Source organism: Papilio machaon, chromosome 29, assembly GCF_912999745.1.
Source record: "Papilio machaon chromosome 29, ilPapMach1.1, whole genome shotgun sequence".
NCBI lineage: Eukaryota > Metazoa > Arthropoda > Insecta > Lepidoptera > Papilionidae > Papilio > Papilio machaon.
Window position 1 is genome coordinate 3,297,917 of NC_060014.1, and position 24,691 is coordinate 3,322,607.

At 36.1% G+C, this 24,691-nt stretch overlaps 1 protein-coding gene across 1 annotated transcript in view; it reads right to left on the bottom strand.

Annotated features, from left to right (window-relative positions):
* The window catches only part of LOC106708915, a 48,845-nt gene that overhangs the window by 11,915 nt on the left and 12,239 nt on the right, over positions 1-24,691 (bottom strand). Inside the window, exons 15-35 of the mRNA XM_045685229.1 lie at positions 24,165-24,268; positions 22,917-23,053; positions 21,781-21,929; positions 20,302-20,399; positions 17,309-17,342; positions 17,023-17,102; positions 16,053-16,092; positions 15,627-15,751; positions 14,251-14,358; positions 13,490-13,609; positions 12,743-12,893; positions 12,189-12,291; positions 11,468-11,639; positions 10,672-10,917; positions 10,157-10,219; positions 8,405-8,503; positions 7,340-7,483; positions 6,525-6,614; positions 5,092-5,220; positions 4,266-4,375; positions 3,859-4,002 (exon numbers count right to left, since the gene is read on the bottom strand). Coding sequence (XP_045541185.1) covers positions 3,859-4,002; positions 4,266-4,375; positions 5,092-5,220; positions 6,525-6,614; positions 7,340-7,483; positions 8,405-8,503; positions 10,157-10,219; positions 10,672-10,917; positions 11,468-11,639; positions 12,189-12,291; positions 12,743-12,893; positions 13,490-13,609; positions 14,251-14,358; positions 15,627-15,751; positions 16,053-16,092; positions 17,023-17,102; positions 17,309-17,342; positions 20,302-20,399; positions 21,781-21,929; positions 22,917-23,053; positions 24,165-24,268 — 2,446 coding nt within the window. The remainder of the gene's footprint in view (positions 1-3,858; positions 4,003-4,265; positions 4,376-5,091; positions 5,221-6,524; positions 6,615-7,339; positions 7,484-8,404; positions 8,504-10,156; positions 10,220-10,671; positions 10,918-11,467; positions 11,640-12,188; positions 12,292-12,742; positions 12,894-13,489; positions 13,610-14,250; positions 14,359-15,626; positions 15,752-16,052; positions 16,093-17,022; positions 17,103-17,308; positions 17,343-20,301; positions 20,400-21,780; positions 21,930-22,916; positions 23,054-24,164; positions 24,269-24,691) is intronic.

Sequence of the window (24,691 nt, forward strand, 5' to 3'; positions counted from 1 at the left end):
TTTGTTGCATAAAAGAATCGTATTGTTTACCGGAGAGTAAGATTTTTAAAATTTGTAAGGATATTGAGAACTACGAGTAAATGGTAAACTTAAAACGCACACCAGCGTGAAAATCTTCATATTTGGTGAGATTGTTCCTTGTTTCTAATTATCTGTACCAAAGTATTTACTGATTTTTTAATTTGGTGATTTCTAAAAGACTTAAAAACATTTTCCTAAAGTCTGTAATCATACGATCATAAAGTCACATTACGAAAATTGTTTTATTAACAGACCATGAAAAGACCATTGGCTTGAAAACACAAAATCAAGATTTGTTGTGTTTATTTCTATTTTAATGTTTGATTTAAAGGTTTGGTTGTATGTTTGGTTTTATGGTTTGTCAAGACACAAAAGTTATGTGTAAAATATTTAAATAAAAGTACCTTTCATTTTAAAACAAGGTATGATTTATGTTGAGACACAAAAGTGGTGTGTAAAATAATATGACTCATACATTTTAATATTAAGATTATAATTTGGTTAATAGATAAAAGTTTTGTGTAGAATATTTAAATATACTGTTGGCTTTAAGACAGTACTTTTAAAGACTACAGGTTATGTTATAATTTAACAGGATAATTAAAAATACTTTTCTGTATTTTAAGACACACAAAGAGGAATAAAGAGAAAAGACAGTCAAATTGAGGTATTAAAGGAGTTGGTACAAAAACTAAAATACAAGTCAGTGGTGTATTATGTGGAATATAATTTTGAAGTTGTGACAAATATGCATGAAAAGATGTTACAATGCAATTGCATGGCAAAGATAACTTTGCCAAAATATGAATGGAGGACCCCATGTATTCATTATGTCAGTTGATGACAAATTTAATTCAAGTGTTTCCATTTGTTAAGAACAGTAGTTCAGACTAAGGAACATGCCAATTGAGTTAAACCAAAGGGTGAGGATTCAGTAAAATTTTATTATGACAAACTTGGGATTGGCATGTCACATGTCATGTAATATGACAGATAGCATGATTGTTCAAGCCATTATTGGTATAAGCTGCCGGATGTCCTGGCATGGATACTTATTCAATTTGTACTGCGGTAAGATCAAACCAACATTTATTATATTTTTAGTGTTGATGTTTAATAAGACAAGATCAGGTTTTTCAATTAATTTAAAGAATTTTCCTAACAACTGAAATTGAGAATATAGATCAGTTTATTAGTGAGGGTCTGGTAAAGCAGAGTTGTGATAAAATTAAAGCCATTACCTGAGTCAGATGGATATCATTATGTCTTAAGTCATTGATGTCCTTTCTAAGTTCAGTTTATTTTAATTTGTGTGTCACCAGGATACTTCTGAATTAAAACTTGATTTTATTGTTTGGTATGTCATGACATGCTTGCCCTACATGGTCATGTGATGAATGTTATAGATCCATAAAGATACTTGGTGTTTGAGATGACAAGAGAAATCGTGTAGATCGAGTTACCGCCTAAGGGTCCGAACCTGCGCATATCGCGAGAAGCGCGCGATTGAAGCGCGTGTCGCGAGCAGCGCGCGATCGAAGCGCGTGTCGCGAGCAGCGCGCGATTGAAGCGCGTGTCGAGAGCAGCGCGCGATTGAAGCGCGTGTGGAGAGCAGCGCGCCATTGAAGCGCGTGTCGCGAGCAGCGCGCGATTGAAGCGCGTGTCGCGAGCAGCGCGCGATCGAAGCGCGTGTCGCGAGCAGCGCGCCATTGAAGCGCGTGTCGAGAGCAGCGCGCCATTGAAGCGCGTGTCGCGAGCAGCGTGCCATTGAAGCGCGTGTCGCGAGCAGCGCGCCATTGAAGCGCGTGTCGCGAGCAGCGCGCCATTGAAGCGCGTGTCGAGAGCAGCGCGCCATTGAAGCGCGTGTCGCGAGCAGCGTGCCATTGAAGCGCGTGTCGCGAGCAGCGCGCCATTGAAGCGCGTGTCGAGATCAGCGCGTTTGTGAAAATGCCTGTCTACAATCAGCGCGCCTGAGCGGTGCCTGTCTACAATCAGCGCGCCTGAGCGGTGCCTGTCTACAATCAGCGCGCCTGAGCGGTGCCTGCCTACAATCAGCGCGCCTGAGCGGTGCCTGTCTACAATCAGCGCGCCTGAGCGGTGCCTGTCTACAATCAGCGCGCCTGAGCGGTGCCTGTCTACAATCAGCGCGCCTGAGCGGTGCCTGTCTACAATCAGCGCGCCTGAGCGGTGCCTGCCTACAATCAGCGCGCCTGAGCGGTGCCTGTCTACAATCAGCGCGCCTGAGCGGTGCCTGTCTACAATCAGCGCGCCTGAGCGGTGCCTGTCTACAATCAGCGCGCCTGAGCGGTGCCTGTCTACAATCAGCGCGCCTGAGCGGTGCCTGTCTACAATCAGCGCGCCTGAGCGGTGCCTGTCTACAATCAGCGCGCCTGAGCGGTGCCTGTCTACAATCAGCGCGCCTGAGCGGTGCCTGTCTACAATCAGCGCGCCTGAGCGGTGCCTGTCTACAATCAGCGCGCCTGAGCGGTGCCTGTCTACAATCAGCGCGCCTGAGCGGTGCCTGTCTACAATCAGCGCGCCTGAGCGGTGCCTGTCTACAATCAGCGCGCCTGAGCGGTGCCTGTCTACAATCAGCGCGCCTGAGCGGTGCCTGTTTACAATCGGCGCACCAGTGAAACGCGTGTGGTGAGCAGTGCGCTTGTAAAGTGCCTGTCGTTAGCAGTGGCGCTTGTGGAGCGCCTGTCGCGAGCAACGGCGCTTGTGGAGCACCCGTCGCGAGTAGTACGCTCGTGAAGTGCCTGTCGCGAGCAGGCCGAGGCCGCGAACCTGTGGAGAGTCTTGATGTATAGATGTCATGGAGTACAGGGTGCGCGGAATGCCAGGTATTTGACATGGTAGTAAAAATAATAATAATGAAAACTTTTATTTCAGACACATGATTGATAAAAGAAAATCAAAGATTGCCTATGGGGCGTATGTTTAGCCTCAGGGCGTATATGTTGCCTCCGGGCGTATGTTTTGCCTATGGGGCGTATGATTAATAAAACTTTTATTTCAGACACATGATTGATAAAAGAAAATCAAAGATTGCCTATGGGGCGTATGTTTAGCCTCCGGGCGTATGTTTAATAACAATTATTATTAGTTTTATTTCAGATACATGGTTGATACAAAATGTGCTATATGTTTTGCCTACGGGGCTAAGTTGTGCCTACGGGGCTAAGTTGTGCCTACGGGGCTATATGTTTGCCTACGGGGCTATATGTTTGCCTCCGGGCTGTGTTTTGCCTACGGGGCTATATGTTTTGCCTACGGGGCTAAGTTGTGCCTACGGGGCTAAGTTGTGCCTACGGGGCTATATGTTTTGCCTACGGGGCTATATGTTTTGCCTACGGGGCTATATGTTTTGCCTACGGGGCTATATGTTTTGCCTACGGGGCTAAGTTGTGCCTACGGGGCTATATGTTTGCCTACGGGGCTATATGTTTTGCCTACGGGGCTGTATGTCTGCCTACGGGGCTATATGTTTGCCTACGGGGCTATATTTTCTGCCTACGGGGCTGATTTGCTTTTAGGTCCTTTTTCTTGGATGTGTTCTGGATCTTCATGGCGCTTGGGACAGCGTGTAAAACGATGCAGCAAGGATCAATACTCCTTCGAGGACGAAGGAAATGCAGGATGGCCGAACTGTTAGAGACAAAAATCAACACTGTGCCGGTGTATCGGCGCAGCACTAGACATGTCAAATATCAACGCTTACGTCGCCTCACTACAGCTATCTGTCACTTGGTTTTGGGAACTTTAGCGCGCAATACGCTCGAGATGATCTTGACTAACAATTCTCTAAAAATAGATAGATTATTCTACTTGATGTACCTTTGCATGTTCCAAGAACTTAGCCAACAGTCTCCGTCTTGTCTCCGGTTGAGTGGAGAGCTCGAGACGTGGACATCCGCCCTCTTCGACGTCCACCGCACGACTGAGCTCTAGCAAACTTTCCATTTGTCGCGGCAGCGCCTCCTGGTGGTGAAAATTGAAAATTATAATATAAGAAATTAAAATATTAATACAAAGGTGATTAAAATGTATGTGGATGGCTGAAAGTATGGATAAATTGTATGGAAGAGGATATACGTAAGAAGTGAATTCAACTATAACAGCTGATAAGAGGTAGTATGAAAGAGTACATATTGTACAGACAAAAAATAAACATAGTTTGTAATTAACTCAATAGATGGCGTTCTCAGGCGTTATCTGTAAATCAAATAGATGGCGCCACATACCTCTATATAAGGAGACTCGCGGCCAATAGCCAGTCTAGTTACTACAGATTCACTCCAATCATTTTCACTGCGTCCGAGCACATAGTTACCTAATTCTGTCCATTCCGTTACTGAAATATAATTTAGAAAGTTATATTAATAAACAACGATTGAAACACTCACGGGTCAGGATTTTCATATTCTCGATTAGACTATAACTAATATAACTAAAAAAATAATAAACTCTAGAATATTGTTAAGAAATAAACAAAAAATTTAGTCTTCGATAACTTCTATTTATATATATTACTAGCTGTCGCCCGCGACTCTGTACGCGCGCAGTTAAAAAAAAATGAAAAATAGATGTTGTCTGATTCTCAGACCTACTAAATATGTTCACAAAATTTCATGAGAATAGGTCAAGCCGTTTCGGAGGAGTACGGGAACGAAAACTGTGACACGAGAATTTTGTATATAAGATATATATGTATTATATATTCATTGATACATATATAAATATATATAGATACATATAAATGAATCCCTATATCCCTTGGTCACGCCATCACTTGAATGGCTGGACCTATTTCACTTTTTTTTTGCTGTGTTATTGTCAGGAGAAGGTTCTTATGACAGAAAAATTAAAAAAAATTTAGATGGATGAATAAATGGATGGATAATGTTTATTTGAAGTTATCTCCAGAACGACTTAATAGATCTTAATGAAATTTGGTAACATAAAACATAATCTAAAAGTACATATAGGTTACATATTAAGTTTTTTTTTTAAATTCCGCACAAAGTCGCTGGCTACAGCTAGTTATATAAAACCTTTATATCTACTTACATTTAGGCAGATTAGATACAGCATCATACGTTGTGACGTATGCGAGTGTGTTGCGAGGACCAAAGCCAACACGTGAATGACGAGCTCGACTTATTGATAAGTCAGCGAGACATGATGCGTCTAAACGACCTGAAAGTTAATTTAACTGTTAATTTTAACTGTAAACTATTGAATTCTATACATGGAAAGGCTATAAGCTGTGATATTTTGTGCTTAATTGATTTTCACCATTTTCTGACGCAAAATACGCGCTTATCGTGGAGTTGCGGAAAACTGAGCCCCTACTACTAACTACTACTACTTCAACATTTTCTGATGGCAGGTAGCTAGCTATGGTTAGGAACCAATAATATAGAATTAACTGTTAATAACAACAATGGAGCGTCGGTGATTCAGAGGCTAAGCACTTGACCTGTAATCTGCATGTCCTGGGTTCGAATCCCGTCATGTACTAATATGTTTTTCTATTTACATATGTACATTTATCCGACGTTCTTACTGTGAAGTAAAACATTGTGATGCTGCACATATCTGAGATGAAATTCAATGATATGTGTGAAGATGATGATGTAATCCCGGCCGATATAGGCCACGGCGACTGTCTTCAGCTCCGGTTTTGACGTTGGTGTGCTCGCATGTGGCTTATGTAGCCAATTTTGTTTGCGAAAATCCTCGCACATTGTGGACATGAGAGCATGTCAAGTCACTACACTTGTCTGTTGACTATGATATAGTTATCTCTAACTTAGGGAAGACTCTGAGACCCTCAGTGGGGATGTATAGTGAGCTGATGATGATGAACATCAAAAGGTGGGTTTAAAAAACGAATTAGTATTAAGTTCGATTCCTCACCACCGCTATCACACGTAACCTTCAGCGTTAAAATGTTGAAAATCAAATCGGCACAAAAAACTATGACTTATAGCCTGTCCATGTATTCAGGTATAAAAATATCGTTATCTCTTTCATTGTCATTGAAAAGTAAAAGATAATATATTTTTATACCACTATTTTCATAAAGAAAATTCGCATAATTTATCTCGCTCTTTCTCTCCAACTTACACATCTTCCTTCTCTTTCATGTAACGAAATTTACACGATGCGTCTTACAAATTAAATTCTTATTGTATTCATTCATCATCAGCTCACTATACGTCTCCACTAAGGGTCTCAGAGTCTACACTAAGTTAGAGATGACTATGTCATAGTCAACCACAGTCAAGTGTAGTGACTTCACACATATTATTGAATTTCTTCTCAGATATGTGCAGCATCACAATGTTTTACTTCACAGTAAGAACATCAGATAAATGTACATATGTAAATAGAAAAACACATTGGTACATGGCGGGATTCGAACTCAGGACCTGCAGATTACAAGTCAAGTGCTTAACCTCTGAGTAACCTATTAGTAGTTATAAAAAAATTTATACCTGCAATAGTTTTCTTAAATGGTGGAATCTTTCTGTGATATTTCAACACAATACTCTGCGGTCGTACTATCAAAGGTTTCATTATGGCTTCTGAAAAAAAGAAATAACATTCAATTAAAGATTCAATCTTACAATTTTATTTTAATTCATTTATACTAGTTTAAGCTCGTGAACTAAAAAAAAGATTTAATAACTAGACTATGTTTTACATCTGTGACAAATTTCATCAAGATCCGGTTAACTGTTCCGGAGATATCTTCAAACAAACGTCCATCCATACATCCAAACATTCGCATTTATAATATTAGTAAAATTAAACAGAGTAAAACTATATACATTATATAATGAGTGTCTATAAACCTACTACGGGTTTGTCCATACACTGGTACTATGACATGTAACAGTGAGTTTTTTTTCTTTTTTTTTTACAATAACTGAGTGAGATCGCTCATACAGTCATATATATCGTGCTCTATAGTATCACTGTTTACTATATCCATACTTATATTATAAATGCAAATGTTTGGATGTATGGATGGACATTTGTTACAATGTATCTCCAGAATGGTATATGTATATGGATGAAAAAACATGATATACTTTTCTTCACTACATTTTAATTGTACACAGACGAAGTCGCGTGCAAAAACTAGTAGTAAAATAGTATTCAAACTTTATGTCAGCTCAGAATATGACATACAAAAGACAAGACAGCTACAGTCCAAAAAAAAAATATCTAGTGACATTGACAGAGGGCGTTTGTGAGTTAATTTAGTTCCACTTATCTCCACCAGGTGACGTGTCAGTTGTCATACCTTCAGTAGCTACAGTAGGTTGGCTGATGATGGGCAGCTCATCACGTGAAGGTTGCTGGGTGATGGAAGGTAGAGACATCACCAGACCACCTAAAGGCACCAGTTGATCTTCTGTAGTCTGAGACATATCATCATCTGCGTCACCTGAAATTAAAAATATCACATTTCTAGTTAACTATTTCGCTTTTTTTAAAAGACAATTCCTTCTTACTTTCATTTTTTTTTTGTTATTAATTTCCTAGTATTTTGTCATAACTAAATATTATTTTATCAGATTCAATTTTACTTTACTAGTAAAGTAAAAATAAAGTTAAAAAAATACAATATCGTCCGCCATTTTGTGACAGCGACCATCTTGGATTTATTCTACTGTACTAATCGTTAATGTAGAGAAAAGCTGTCATTCTCAATCTATCAAAGATTTTAGAGTATTTCAAATGAAAATTGACAGAAGTCATTGTTATTCAGCGAAGTCAATCAAACGACATCTATAATGTGAAAAAAAGCAGTTTTCTCCCTATTCCTAAAATATATTTGATCTTTACGTCTCACTAATATTATAAATGCGAATGTTTAGATGGATGGATGGATGTTGGAAGGTATCTCCAGAAGTGCTCAATGAATCTCGCTGCAATTTGACATAAATGTACATCACAGTCTGGAAGAACACATGGCTATTTAAGTTTTTTTTTAATTCCGCGAAGACGAAGTCACGGACGACAGCTAGTGTCTTTTTTTTTAAAAGATGACAAACGAACAAGCGGCCACATTAATTCGCCGAAATGGCGAAGCGATCGCTGCCCATAGACATTCACAATTGCAGATGCCTTGCCTACCCTCAATCGACGAAGGAGACGCACAAAAAGAGAATATTTAACCTTCCTATGCATCTCCTCCTCCTATAATAAAAGAGAAGTAAAACAAGTCCTGTGTGAGACAGAGATGAGAGTGTAGTTGAGGCGTGTCTTCTGTAAGGTCGTGCTATTTCACTGAGAGAGGACAATTCCTACAACTTATGTTGTTGTTGATGACATCTAACAATGTAAATAAATAAAAACTACCCACCAATATCAGCGTACAAGGAAGCCTTCATGAGTTGTACGCTGTGACTGCCGCGATGTTCCAGTTTGGCTAATTCACTTGTAGGACTCTTCACACCGAATGCTGTTAAATTATATTAATAAACTATGAGAAACAAGAAAAACATAAAACTAGGCATTTTACAGTCAAAGGTCATATCGGTTAGTTAATGTACTAATATATAGTAAAACCTCTTTGAGCGAGAGTCATTGTCTGGTGCCAACGACCTCCATAAGCGAGAAACTCGTGTCAGAGAGAAACCGCCATAAGCGAGAAATTCCGGTCAGTGTGAAACCTCCATAAGCGAGAAACTCTTGTATGAGACAAACCTTTATAAGCGAGAGAAAAAATGGTAACTTTTGTACTCTTGCTTATAAGTATGTGTTATTATTTAGATTTATTTAAAAAAAAAATGAGAGATAATATATTATTATAAGTGATAACACTTTGACCACCGATAATACATATTATGGAACGTCAAAAGGGTTATTAAAAAATATATTTTACTCCTAAATATGTATCACTAAAACTGAACACCTTATTTCAAGAATACAAATAATCATAATTTCTTGTAATGCTTTAGCGTACGGCTAAAGTGTTGACACATGTTTAAGCTAAAATGAAACACCCGTAATTTTTTTTTTGATATGAAACATCTATAGGCTCACTTGTAAACCGAATTGTCGGCGTGGCGACGCTTGCCGTGGCAACGGGCCGCTGAGGGGCGCGGGTATACTGAGGTATACACATATATATATACATATTTTATTTTTAATTTAATAATATTTAATATTTTATTATTACTTGTACACACACGATGTTTCACATTTGCCAGGCGTCCCATGACGGCTCACATTTTTTTTTTGTGGATTAGTGATAAATATTAGGTCTATGATTTCGTTAAAACGGTTTTTTTTTAAATATTTTAAATTCATATAAATTAAATTTGAATAATAAAAGAAATACTGAATTCATATAATCATAGAATTTATTACGTATAATTAAAATAATGTAATATTTTATATAATTTATTTATTTAATACATTAAAATAGTTATTTTAATATTACTAAATATAATAATATATATATATATATATATATATATATATATATATATATATATATATATATAAACATTTCTACCACTGGTTCGGAACAAAAACCTTTAGTCTGGGAAGAACCAGCAAGAAACCCAGTCAGGTTAATCTTACTAATAATGTTTGAAGGTATCTCCAGAACGGTTCAACAGATCTTGATGAAATTAGTCACAGATATAGAACATAGTCATAGGAAGAAGACATAGGATAATTATAGTTTTTTTTTTAATTCCGCGAAGACAGCATCGCGGGCAACAGCTAGTTTATAAATTTTTTTAAATAATTAAACATATATTTTTTCATAAGATAAAATAAATAATAAAGTAAATTATGAATAAAAATACATAATAATCAATCAATTTAATTTAATCCATTTACATTATTTTATTTATTTATAAATTTATTAAAATACTATTTCATTAAAATTAAAATATTACAATTTTATGTTTGTAATTATTTATTAAAAAGTATTTTCATTTTAATTCATAAAAATATTATAATTAAAAAAAATATTTTTTTTTTTTCAAATTTAAATCGACAATTATTCCAATAAATATTAAAAAAAACAAATACAAAAGCTAATAAGAAATATCTAATAAGCAAGTTCCAGATACAAAAACGAACTATAAACAATATTTACCTAAACTATCCGGATATAACGACGGCGCCTCAGTGCAGTCCTCTGTTGTATCCATTTCAAATCCTGAAAAAAAAAATCACATTAAGTAAGTCAAAATAACCCATCCATAATTTAACTGACTGACTTAACTGACAAAACTGACTTACTGAGGCTTTTATAGATAAAGCGCCATCTATTAACAATATTATGAAACAAAGATTTTAAAAATTTTAATTTAAACTAGACTAATATTTATGTAACACCATCTTATTTTAGAACATACTCAAAAAAAAAAAAAAAATAGCTATGAAAAAAAAGTTATTGGGAGTGAGATTTGAACTCGTTCTTTTCACAATTTTTTTTAGATTTTCATCTCACATCCACTAAAGACATTTTACATTCAACAGATCTTGATGAAATTAGTCACAGATGTAGAACATAGTCTGGAAGAACACATAGGCTACATAAAAAGTTTTTTTAGCCGCGCAGACATATTCGCGGGAGACAGCTAGTATATAAATAAATTAAAAAAATACCTTTCTCAGTGCCATTTAGTAGATCGAGAGAAGAGCGTTGTAAGAACATGTCATCTTGAGAACTGGTACCCGGTAGCGTTGACAGACCTCCCAAGCCAATGTGACTTCCAACACCCCCCAAACCCCCAACTCCTCCGAGACCACCAACTCCTCCGAGACCCCCAACTCCTCCGAGACCCCCAACTCCTCCGAGACCCCCTAAACCCCCAAGTCCTGCCGGTTGGACAGCAACTGGCTGCTTAGGTGCTGTAAATTATATATTTTTATTTATTTATTTGGTTCATCAACAAAATTACATATGTTCGATTATATAAAGTACTAGCTTTTACCCGCGACTCCGTCCGCGCGGAATAAAAAATAGAAAACGGGGTAAAAATTATCCTATGTCCGTTTCCTGATTCTAAGCTACCTGCCCACCAATTTTCAGTCAAATCGATTCAGCCGTTTTTGAGTTATAAATAGTGTAACTAACACGACTTTCTTTTATATATATAGATGAGCATTGATGGCTTAGGAATTAAGTACTTGACTTGCAATCTGCATGTCCTGGGTTCGAATCCCGTCATGTACCAATGTGTTTTTCTATTTACATATGTACATTTATCTGACGTTCTTACGGTGAAGGAAAACATTGTGATGCTGCACATATCTGAGAAGAAATTCAATGATATGTGTGAAGTCAACCCGCACTTGACTGTGGTTGACTATGACATAGTCATCTCTAACTTAGTGTAGACTCTGAGACCCTCCGGACTTATAGTGAGCTAATGAGGTCTTGTTTATTTATATCCATCACATCTGATAACTTCCTTCTCTAGCATATCATCTAGAAGTATCAAGAAGTAAACTTTACCAGGAGCAGCCGTCTTCTGCAGCGTTTGATTCACCAACTGTCGTTTCAACACATCTGGAGTGGGTTCGTCTTCCTCATCAGAGTCCGTCAGACCGTACTTACTGAAGTGTTCCACCTGGAATATTGATAGTGCAAAACCGGTTATAGTGACATTGAAGGGACAGGTCGTTATAAAAGAAGGATAAGGTAACTCTGTTTAAGCTGATATTTAGAACAGATATAGATTACAGTGTTGTTTTGGAACGGGATATACAGTCGAACCTGGATAATCGAGAGTTCAAGCGACCTCGATAATCTTCTCGCTTTTAAAGGCTTCTCTCTAACTAGTTTCTCGCTTATGAAAAACGTCCGCCGGAATCGGGCAATTACTCTCGCTTATAGAGGTTTCTCTCTAACCCGAGTTTCTCGCCTATAAAAGTTTCTCTCTAACCCGAGTTTCTCGCTTATAAAGTTTTCTCTCTAACCCGAGTTTATTGCTTATAAAAGTTTCTCTCTAACTCTAGTTTCTCGCTAATCAAAGGTCGACTATAGTTTATTTTCCCTAATGATTCAGAAAGATAATTTACTTCTGATTAGTATTTTAAACGACTGAACAGATTTTAATGAATATCATAGAAGTATAGGTTGTTTAGTAAAAAAATAGTGTTATTAATTGAATACTTACTTGGAACACCCAACTTCCAGTCTGTGGTCTGTACTCTATGAATTTCGTCTCGTGTTTCTCACAGACTCGTCTCAATTTACCTTCGTAGTCCATTTTCATGAGCCTGTTGGAAAATAAATTTGAAATAAACATAAATAAATAATACAATATATTCGGGAAACTTTAATTTTATTCTTACTAATATTATAAATGCGAATGTTTGGATGTATGTATGGATGTTTGTTATAAGATATCTCGAGAACGGCTTAAAAGATCTTGATGAAATTTGTCACAAATGTAGAATATAATCTGGAAGAACACATAGGCTAATTATTAAGTATTAGATGGTAACACCGTGTAGGTGGCAGAATGGTAGGATTTTGTCAACAAAAGAGGTGCCCTTGTCATTGGTCGAGGATTATTTTTTTTTCAACGGTACAACGCAACGCTTAACGAATTTGCCTTGAGGCAGTTACTCTAGTTAAGTAGCTAGCTAAGTTGAGAGACAGTATTTCAGTTAACAAGTTTTTTTTTTCTAAATCCTTGTGGACAAAGTCTGTCTATAAGTCAATCACCTGTCAGGATCAACGATAAGTCGTCTCTGTGTCTTGTCGCGCGGCCACACGCGGTCCAAAGTGACGACAGCTTTGCGATTCAAAGCCTGGCCTATTGGCGGCTTGTCTGCATCCTCCGGGTATATGATCACTTCCTTGTTCAAAAAATGTACTGAAAATAAACAATTTTTTATCTATAATCATACTAATATTATAAATACGAATGTTTAGATGTATGGATGGATGTTTGTTTGAAGTTATCTCCGGAACAGTTCAACGGATCTTGATGAAATTTAGCACAGATGAACAACACATAGATTACTTATTAAGTTTTTTTTAATGCCGCACGGACAGAGTCGAGGGCTATAACTAGTAATATTATAAAGAGGAAAGATTTGTTTGCATTGAATATACTCAGAAACTACTAAACAGATTTGAAAAATTCTTTCCCGGTCGTGAAGCTACACTATCCCTTGATGACATAGCCTATATTTATTACTAGATTTTTTTTAAATCCCGCGTGAAAGTCACGGAAAACTGCTCTTAAAATTAAAAAAAAACCTAACCTATCAAAATCGGCTCAGTCGTTTATAAACCAGATATAGATTATGAACCAGCCATATTATAAATTGATGCTAAATTATTATATCTCAGAGTAACATACAGTGGTCTTTGCTAGTCTTTTTTTTCGTCGCTTTTTAACTTGAACTGTCGTCACACAATCAGTCGCGCTAGTGGAAAAACGGTTTACGCTAATATAAAACTTACCCAACGTATCCAAATCAAGATTAGCAACGTCCATTTCACAATCGTAGAACACTTTCCCATAGTTCTTACGTCCGATGGTAAAATTAGGAACAACACAAGAGCCATCTGGACGTATGTAATCTGTAAAAGTGTAATATGATAATTAATTGAATGAAAAGAACGATAATATCCGACTCAAAGGACCGATTTTTTTTCTTCACTTCGTAGCCCATATAACTATTTTTTTTTCTCGTTAGATTGAGTCCCTAGTGAATGTATTTCTTCAACTTGTTTATAGTACAATTCACGCCCGTAACCCAGAGGGGTAGACAGCAACTAAAAACTTCCCTTTGTATAAAGTTAAATCCTACTAACGGTCGGTTTCTGAGACCAAGATCTCTGTATAAAACATATCGTCATTATCTTTGATAAAAAAAGAGCAAAGCAATGTTTTAAAAACATGAAAATATTTCAAACGGAGATTTCGATCTCAAAAACCCAATATTTAGATGGATAGATGGATGAAAGTAACCCCAGAAAAGTTTAACGGATCTTGATGAAATTTGGCACAGATGTAGAACATAGTCTCGAATAATGCAATACTTTTCATCCTTTTTTTAATTTTACACAGAGGAAGTTGCGGTCAAAGTTAGTAATATTATAAATGTGAAAGTTTAGATGGACGGAGAACAAAATTTGGAAGAATTACATGTTAATTACTATTTTTTTTCTAATTTCGAAGTAATCGTGTCGTGTAAAACTTAATAAAAGATATAATTTACCTTTCAAGTCTTCTAGAGACGGTATTGTATAATATCCGGGACGCTGCAGTTTGATGCCGGCTGGATGAGGAGGTGCCTCTTGTTCTATTACGTTCTCTTCTTCAGATACTGATGACAAATATATTAAATTAACTAAAGATGAAAACTAGGATTTCATTAGACTTGTACAGGATTTTTATATATTTTTTCAAAAACCAATTATCTATAATAATATTATAAATTAGCTTTTAACCCGCGACTCCGTCCACGCGGAATAAAAAAAAATGCACACAAGATAAAAAAGTTCCTATGTCCGTCTCCTAGTTCTAAGCTACCTCCCCATCAATTTTCAGTCAAATCGATTCAGTCGTTCTTGAGTTATAAATAGTGTAACTAACACCACTTTCTGACTATATATAAACAAAAGCAACATAACATTATAGTCCTACTGTCTATAATATACTAAAAAATATCTTCCTTAATTCTAACAACGAATGATTGAATGAGTGAATGAACAAAAGAATGAATGAATGAACTACAAATGACATGAACATAAATAATCCTTACATTAACCTACTTAAACATACCTTTCTCAATATCTAATAAAAAAAACATTCAATGAACGAATGATTGAACGAACTGAATGAACCAAAACATATAAACCGTATAATCCAGCAATTTGCTTTGCTAGGGTCTCGCAGCGGGAACATCCTGGTTCCTGACCCCAGCGGTGGCAGCAGAAGATGAACAGCTCACCCGGTGAACATTCTAGCAGGGGAAAGAAGGATCAAGAAGGAAAGGGATGTAACAGAACAGGTAAGAAGAATATGAGGAAAGGAGAATGCAAGTTTTTGACGTTTTTAATGCTTTTGTATGTTTCAAACAAAGACAATAAACCCATGATATATTTTAGGTTATACAATTTTTGTATGATTTGTATGGAATGTTGTTATAAGAAATGAGAAAGGTATGTTTAGAGTTTAGACCTTATATTCGCCATCTTTTTTTATCTATATTTCGAGGGCGATTTTATTAAATTCATTTCGTTTCATACAAAGCAATTAGAATTGCTTTACAAGGTTAACATCCGTCATTTAGTGGACTAATTTTGACGTTTGCCCACACTGTGCCCACTAGTGTTGCCTACATTTTCCCCACTAGCTCACCCAGCAGTGTTGTCCACACTTTTTAAACTTACATTTTTAAACTGTTTTTAAAGTATTTAAACCACCACAGTTTTTAAACTTACTTTTTAAGCTTTTAAACTTACAGTGCCCACTAATATTGCCAACATATCGCCCACTAGCTCACACTTTGCCAAGTAATGTTGTCCACACTTTGAAAACTTACATACTGCCCACTTATGATGCCCACACTTTGCCCACTAATGCACTTACCAGAACTGGAGTCTACATTTTCCTTGTCCAAGGACCTCTGCGGCCGCACTGCTAACTCTCGCACAGAATTCTCCGCAGCCTCCGAATTAGAAGCTAAAGGCTTGCGTAGTGGCTTAGTTGTCAACCTGTTGACAAACATGTTGTTATACAATTTGATAGAATATCATGAATTGTGCCGAAACATTCGTATAATTCTTTTTTAACTAAATTAAAAAAAAATGAATTAATGTTATTTAGGTGAAAGAAAAAATAATTTAACACATACACAAAGGGGGAATATGTAGGATTAGTATCCTCTTTTACAAAAAAGACCATGTTTATGGGCAGCGGTCATTCGCTATTTTAGCGAATTCAAATTACCGCTGGCTCGTTTGCCACTTTATATAATAAAAAACACTACAGTAAAAAAATAAAAATTTCACTTACCAACTGGCACGCCTTTCGGATACTTCGGGCATTTCTTTATCTATAAAGGGAAAAACAATATTATTTTTTACTATTGTATGAATCCATACAAATCCCACTAAATTGAGATATTAACACATGCTGTCTCTATTCATTCAAAGAGAAAGAGACACCAACTTGTATAGACAAGTATATCTGATCCGGTGGACATAAGTCAAACTAAATTATGGCAACACTAGCGCCCTCCTGTCACTATTAAAGTGTTTCGTAATCTAGTTGTAGCCCGCGACTCTGTCCGCGTGGAATAAAAAACTTGAGAGGTGTGTTGGGACACCCGGATGGAACGAAGTTCCTTTCGATTAATTAGTGAAGGAACCAATGTTTATTCTATGAATAAAAAACTTAAGTCTTCACAAGAAGTACATTTTATTTCTATGAATTTTCGTTATATATTGTCACGCCGTTGCCATGGTGAAGTAGCGCTCATTCGTCGTTAACATACTTACTATAGCAAAAAGTGTCGTGACAACTTTTCGTAAGAATTTTTTCCGTCTAGCCCCCTTTCACAACGCGCGATAAGGAACTTCGTTCCAAAAACAAAAGTAGCCTCCGTGTTCTTCCAGACTATATTCTACATCAGTGCCATCCAGATCCATGAAGTCGTTCCGGAGATACCTTTTAATAAACATCCATCCATCCATCTAAACATTCGCATGTTATTAACATATTAACTTAACTAACCGCGACAGCAGCGCGAAAATACATTGCGAAAAGTATTTTGTCACAATTTGACATTGAAAGGAGGGCGCTAGTGTGTTAACATAATTTAACTTAACTTATATCCACCGAGTCAGATAAGTTAGTCGGTCTATATGTTATACACATTTTGTAGCACCTCTCATTAGGCCAGATAACATTATTTCAAGTTCCTACATTGAAATTCTAAGGTAAGTATTTCAGTTAGACAAACTAGTAACTTTTAGTAACTTACCCAAATTAGGATAAAGTCTTGGAGTTTCAGCATCAGCTGGCTTTTCTTTCTCAGCCCAAGATACTTTACTACCACTTAGCCTGTTGACAATAAAGTTAGAAGATAAAGGCAACGTAAATCTTTGACACTTGTAAAGTCGCTTAAGTTTGGGAATTCCTGCTCTACGTGATACAGAAACAGTTTGCCTCCTACTTTATTGTATATAAATGTATAACTTTACTTTGCCTTGTTTACGAAGGTGTTTAAAACTTAAAAAAATAATTAAAAAAAAAATGTTGAAACTTACCAACTGGTGTGTTTTTCAATATTCACTTCAGAATCTAGAAAAAAATATAGAATAATACAAATATACATATATATTTGAAAATAATCACCAAGTTTCTAATAATATTGTGGTCTTCAACCTCGTTATATTAACAAAATAGCTAAAAATAAATCTATATATAATAAAATTGTAGTGTCCGTATGTATTATATTATAAAAAAAAATCATATTTCGTACACGTAATATATTTACGTAGCTGATGACAAAAAAAAAAACATTTTTTATTTTTATTTTGTCAGTCTGTCTGTCCGCATGTCAGCGTTTGTTACAAATAATCTCCGGAATTGATGAACAGATTTTGACAGGACTTAGACTGGAAGGTAGCTAATATATGAGAGCATGTTATAGGATACTTTTTTTTAATTCCGCACTGACGAAGTCGCGTGCTACCGCTTGTTTATTTTTTATAGAATTGAATTGCATGAATAATTTTTATGAACATATTATTTTGTTAAATGATATAACTTCGACGTCACAATTTATTGTCTATTTATTTATTTATTTAATCACGCCAACAGCATACATATTGAATGGAAACATATTAAAAGTTCACTGATACATTTTGGATAACATGTATACCAATTAAAGGCATGTACAAATTACATCGGACACATGTGTAATTCTTACTAACTAGTTATATTATTACTAATTTGTATAATTTGTTTTTAAATGAGGTCAAACCATCATTGAATATATCGATATCGGAGCTGTTTATGACGTTATACTCGTTAGTGATGCAACGGATGTCTGTTTCCGTTTCCGCAAGTGCGGAAGTTCCGCGTGCTTTTCAACATCCGTTTCTGCTTCTGTTTCCGCAACTTTTATAACGGAGATAAAACGGAACTTTACGACGGCTGAGAGATCCAAATGCGCGGCGCGAGACGGGCAGTCCGTGCGCGGCCTTTCGGCACTTGTCGCATTTGTTTGTTTACGTACTATTTTGTGAATTTAAGCGCGTAATATTTTCTGCTGCTGTTTGAAACAATCAGTTTCTCTTGCTGGAGTAAACTGTCTAGTTGTTGTCCATATAAAATTTGACAACTGGCAAAATGTGACTATTTCATACTTACGAGTTATTAAATGTACTTTTGAATAAGTGATAACCATGTAATATATCATCATCATTATATAGTAAGAAATATATTTGTCGTTTGTCAACACGAGTGGTTTGGCGAACTTTAATTTGTAAATAGTGTAATTTTGTTTCCTGAAAATAAATTAAAAAAAACGCGTATTTTAACTTATTGCAGCGCAGTAAAAATACATACATTGAAGGCTAAAGGACACCGATATCCAACGCCTTAATGAATTAAAAACGAATACAAACTGTTTTTACCGAAAAAAATATTTTTGTAAATATGTTTTTTATTATTATTTACACTTCTGTTTCCGCATCCGTTTCCGTTTCCGTTTCTGCTAAAATTTATTTTTGACATCTGTTTCCGTTTCTGGTTCCGGTAAGACACTTCCGTTGCATCACTAATACTCGTTACATATTCGGACCAAAGGACTATTGCGACCGAGGTTGGTTCTGGCAAATTTAATGTGGAAGATATTTTTTATGTAGTTTCTAGGACTTACTCTGGGGACAGATATAGAGATATGTTGAGTGATGTCGCTGCATCTAATAATATTGTGGAGCACCTTAAATAATAGTACGAGATCAATTATTTTGCGTCGGTTTCGCAGGGAGGTCATCCTAAAGAAAAGTAATCTCGCATCGTAAGAAGAGCGATGCGAGATTCCATGGCAGCTGTACGCCAGTTGTCTAGTGAATGTTCTTTGAATACTTTCGATGCGCTGAGAGTGAATAGAGTATAAGGGATTCCACACGGTAGATGCATACTCAAGTCCACTGCGTACCAGAGCATTATACAGGGCCATTTTACTGCGGACGGTACGAAAACATTTCGTGTTACGACGTAAGAAGCCCAACATTTTGGCTGCTTTCGTGACTACTGCGTCAATGTGATCGACAAAATTTAACCCCGCGTCGACCAGTATGCCCAAGTCGTTCACTTTGTTGACTTTCATAAGCTTTGTCCCGTTTATTACATATGTAGATAATGTAGTGTTTTTCTTTTTTGTAAATTTAATTTGGAAGCATTTTTTTGGATTAATTAACATATGATTTTCTAGAGACCATTTTTGAATATTGTTAAGGTCGTCTTGAATATTTTTTATATCTAACATGGAGTTAATCGTTTTGTAGATTTTGAGGTCATCAGCGAATAATAAGAACTTGCAATGTTTAATTTCGGTTGAAATGTCATTGATGAAAATTAAAAACAAGATTGGACCTAAGTGGGACCCTTGAGGTACTCCAGAACTGGCTACAAAAGGGCAAGAATCGGAGCCATTGACTGTAACAAAAAGAAGTCTTTTTGCTAAGTATGATTCAAACCAATGTAACAGGGACCCATGTATACCCATGTTTTCTAATTTTTTTATCAACAATCGGTGGTTAACTCGATCAAAAGCGTTCGAAAAGTCCATATAAACGGCATCTACCTCCAATCCTTTATCGAGATCACCAGAAATATCAGACACGTACAGTGTTAAGTTTGTGACTGTCGAAAAACCTTTTCTAAACCCGTGTTGATTAGGTGACAGATCTGTGCTAACATGAGCGGATAGAATGGGAAATATTAAGGATTCAAAAAGTTTTGAAAAGCACGACAAAATAGCTAATAGATTATAATAGTTAATAGATATTGTCTTATAATAGTTGATACTTTTTAATTATTTCATCAGAGGACATTTCAATCACATAGTACAGTCAAACCAGGATAAACGAGAAACCTATATAAGAAAGTCATTGTCCAGACAAAACGAAAAACCTCCAAGAGCAAGAAACTCGGGTAAGAGAGAACCTTTATAAGCGAGAAATCCCTTTGATTCTCACTTATCCAGGATCGACTGTACAACTTAATGACTATAACCAAATGTACGTACTATTAACATCATTTCTCTGTTCAGATGTAGAAGGTGGACCATCGTGTGCATCTCTCTCTGTGCTCGTCGCCTCCGCACGAGATGTTTCTTCCAAAGACCTGTAGAAAACAATTTATTTAAGACTAACTGTTGCCTGCGACTTCGTTCTAGTGGAATAAATAATAATAGGTATAAGCTACTACAGCTGATAATGATGGGCAAGATTGAAGGCAAGAGACGCATCAGAAAATGGACGGGAAAATTAGGTCAGCAGAGGAATTGTTCCGCACCGTATTAGATAGAAATAAATTTTACAAGTTAACGGCCAACCTTAAGGACTAAAGAGGCACTGGAAGAAGATGAAGAAGGAATATATAAAAATATCTAGTACTGTTAAGAGAAAATCAACTATATGCCGGTGTATAGGCGCAACATTAGACATACAAAAATATCAACACTTAAGTCCCATCACTACACCTGACACTTGCTTTTGGTAACTTTAAATTCGGCTTCAAATGATTTTAGTTAATATTGTCTAAAATTACTTAATAAATATAGCCTATGTCACTAATGGATAGTGTATTTTCCAAACAATGAAAGAATTTTTCATATCGGTTCAGTAGATTTGGAGCTTATTCAATACAAACAAATTATTTTTCTTTATAATATTACTATATATATGTATATCAACACCGTTGTTAAGTCAAAATATTCCATAAGTCGTAAAAAAAAAAGTTACCTTCTAGTGAATATTCAAATACTTTGTATACCAAATTCACATCAACAACACAGAAGACAAGACTCAAGTGTAAACTAATTCCACATTTAGTTTTTGCAAAAATCACAAGCCAATATTAACAAAAACTGTATGGTTGTCATGGCAACGGTATTTCCCAGCCAATAGTAAAGTCCTTCGAAATCATTTGAGCATTTGAATCAATATAAACACTAAAACAAAGCTGTTCTGTGGAACAAAAATGAATGGAGCTAGTCTTATCTTACTAATATTATAAATGCGAATGTATAAATGGATGGATGGATGTTTGTTTGAAGGTATTACAGTACTGCCAAACGGATATTTCTAAAATTTTGCATAGATATAGAACATATTTTAAAAGAACACATAGAGACTACTGAGAGCGTCGGTGGCTCAAGGGTTAAGCACTTGATTTGCAATCTGCATGTCCTGGGTTTGAATCCCGCCATGTACCAATGTGTTTTTCTATTTACATATGTACATTTATCCGACATACTTACTGTGAAGTAAAACATTGTGATGCTGCACATATCTGAGAAGAAATTCAATGATATGTGTGAAGTCACTACACTTGACTGTGGTTGACTATGACATAGTCACACCTAACTTAGTGTAGACTCTGAGACCCTCCGGACTTACAGTGAGCTGATGATGATGATGATGATAGAGACTACTAAATGAGATTTTTTTTAATTTCGCGGGTGTAAAATCGCGGTCAACAGCTAGTATATAAAGTTACTCACCTATTAACACTATCAACAGTACTCTCAGCATCTCTGGCATCATTTCTAACCGCACTTGGTCTCAGTACTAATCGTTTACGACTTGGTTTCAAAGATAACTTGTCTTCCAAACTCGGATCTGATTCTTCTAATCCGTCAAACAATGATTTCTGAGGAAGAAAAAAAATTAGGTTCACATTTCGTTACATGAAAGAGATGGAAGATAGTAAAGTGGTTGGAGAAAAATAGAACGATGTATTCTATTTAAAAAAGGAAACATCAAATTCAGCACATCGGATATATCTCATATTATAAACTAGCTTTTACCCGCGACTCCGTCCGCGTGGAATAAAAAAAATGTAGACAAGATAAAAAAGTTCCTATGTCCGTCTCCTAGTTCTAAGCTACCTCCCCATGAATTTTCAGCTAAATCAGTTCGACCTATCTTGATTTATAAATACTGTAACTGACACCACTTTCTGACTATATATAAAGATGATAAAGTTTAGATGGATGTTTGTTTGAAGATATCTCCGGAACGGTTCAACAGATCTTGATGAAATTTAGTACATACTAGCTTTTACCCGCGACTCCGTCCGCGCGGAATAAAAAAAAAAAAAAAAAACTGGGTAAAAATTATCCTATGTCCTATTCCTGGTTCTAAGCTACCTGCCCACCGATTTTCAGTCAAATCGATTCAGCCGTTCTTGAGTTATAAATGGTGTAACTAACACAACTTTCTTTTATATATATATAAGATATAGTAAATAGTCTGAAAGAACATCTAGACTACTTTGTTTTTAATTCGCAGGAGACAGCTAGTGTGTATATATTTCAATTGATCCTATGTATAAAAACCAAAGTAACGATGACGATTTTTACTTTTTTTTATATTAAAAGCTACCTCTTAGTTTAGTTAACATGCACTAAACATAAATACACATTTACATGTGTAAATTGTTAATTTTTACTGAAATAAAAGGGACATAATGCGGTCTATTTTCCTTAATAGTTAAAACTTTAAAAGCCTCTCCTGAAAAGTTATCAATTTGCACATTGTACCTTATTCGTAAGACCATATATATGCAGACTGTACATAGTGTTCATTACATAATGCAAAGGGAAAGATTTTTTTTTTATAATTTTGTCTTATATACCTTATCATGTGGTATAGAAGGTCTTGGTATAACTCTGAGTCTGCCGGAGGTTGGTGAGGCAACTTTGTACGCGGTGTCCAGAGCCGCCTTCAATGCAGCTGGATTCGTTGGTTTTAATGCTTCTTCCGCTGATGCACCTGTAAAGGTATCACATTAAGCCCTATTTCCACTAAAATGACAGCTATTTGTATGACATATGGTACCATCTCAACATGTTTTTTTTAAAGATGACAAACGAGCAAATGACCACCTGTTTCGCTTAAATAGTGAAGCAACCAATGCCCATAGACATCAGCAATTTTTTTTTTTTATATCACAAGGTGGAAAACGAGCAAATGGCCACCTGGATTCGCCGCAATAGCGAGGCGACCATTGCCCATAGACATCCGCAAATGCAGATGCGTTGCCTACCTTTAATCAACGGAGAAGGGGACGCACAGAAAGAGGATATTTCTCCTTCCTATGCGTCCCCTCTTCCGCCAAATCCACTTCCCCTTCCCATCCTTTTCTATTAAGAAAAGGGTGGGAAAGAGGACTAAAATTAGGCCTCCGGTACCACACTCATCAGACGAAACGCGCAATTACAGATATGTTGCCTACTTTTAATCAACAGAGGAGGGGACGTACAGAAAGATATTTCCCCTTGCTATGTGTCCTTCGACAAATCACAATCCCATCCTTTCCTTTATAAGAAAGGGGTAGGAAGGGAAAGAGGACTAAAATTAGACTTCCGTCACCACTCACCAGAAAAAATGCGGTTTTTCAAAGATTTTAAAACATGTTTACAAACTTTAAGCTTTTATTTCTAACCTACTTCGAAAAGGGGATTCTCAATTCGTCTGTATAGAGTCGGTTTCGTCCTAGGTAAGAACTTAAACGTAACTTAGTCTGAGACATCTTATATATATAACAATAATTATACAATATAGACATGTTACAAGAAAGAAGAGAACTTTCTTTAGAGTTTTTAGTTTTTTAGGGTTTTCATGACATTATTTTGTTACTTTTTAATACACATTGAGAATGTTTTTTTAAAGATTCAAATATTAATATACATATGTATTTATTATTTTCTAACTAACGCGTCATTTTAACGTAAAAATTCTCAAAAAAAAAACAACTTTTTTTCCAATAAACGACAATATACTTATGTACGTATTTCCATAAAAAGATTTCACCAGAATAAAAAAAAAACTTTTTTTTTTAAATGTCATGTCAAATGTCAATTCAATAAAAAAAAAATCTCACCAGAATCAGGCAGCAGATCCTTAAACAGCGGAGAGTCACCATAAGGTCGTGCAGCTAGAGTCAATATCTGCTCGTGAACACCACCGCCCGCAGCACTGCCGCCGCTAAACATATTTAAAACATACCATTACATGCGACTTCGTTTATGTAGAATAAAAAAAATATCCTATAACATGCTTGGATACATCAACTACGTTCCAGTTAAAGTCCCATCAAAATCGATCTACTCATTCCAGAGATTACTTGTAACAAACACATCTATCCAAACAGACAAACAAAAATTTGTTTTTTTAAACACTTTTCAATATTCAATAAGATATTTAGAGATGTTTTTTTTTTAATTTATCCTCTACATCACTGATTGTCATACTTATTTCTTTCACCGCCCCCTTTGAAAATCAATTATATTTCAGAGCGCCCCTAATTTTTATTCAGCCCTAAAACTTAAAAACCACAATTTCAGTACTTTAATTAATTTCAATGCCCCCCATTTTTTGGGCCTCTTATCGCCCCCTCCTAGGTTTCAA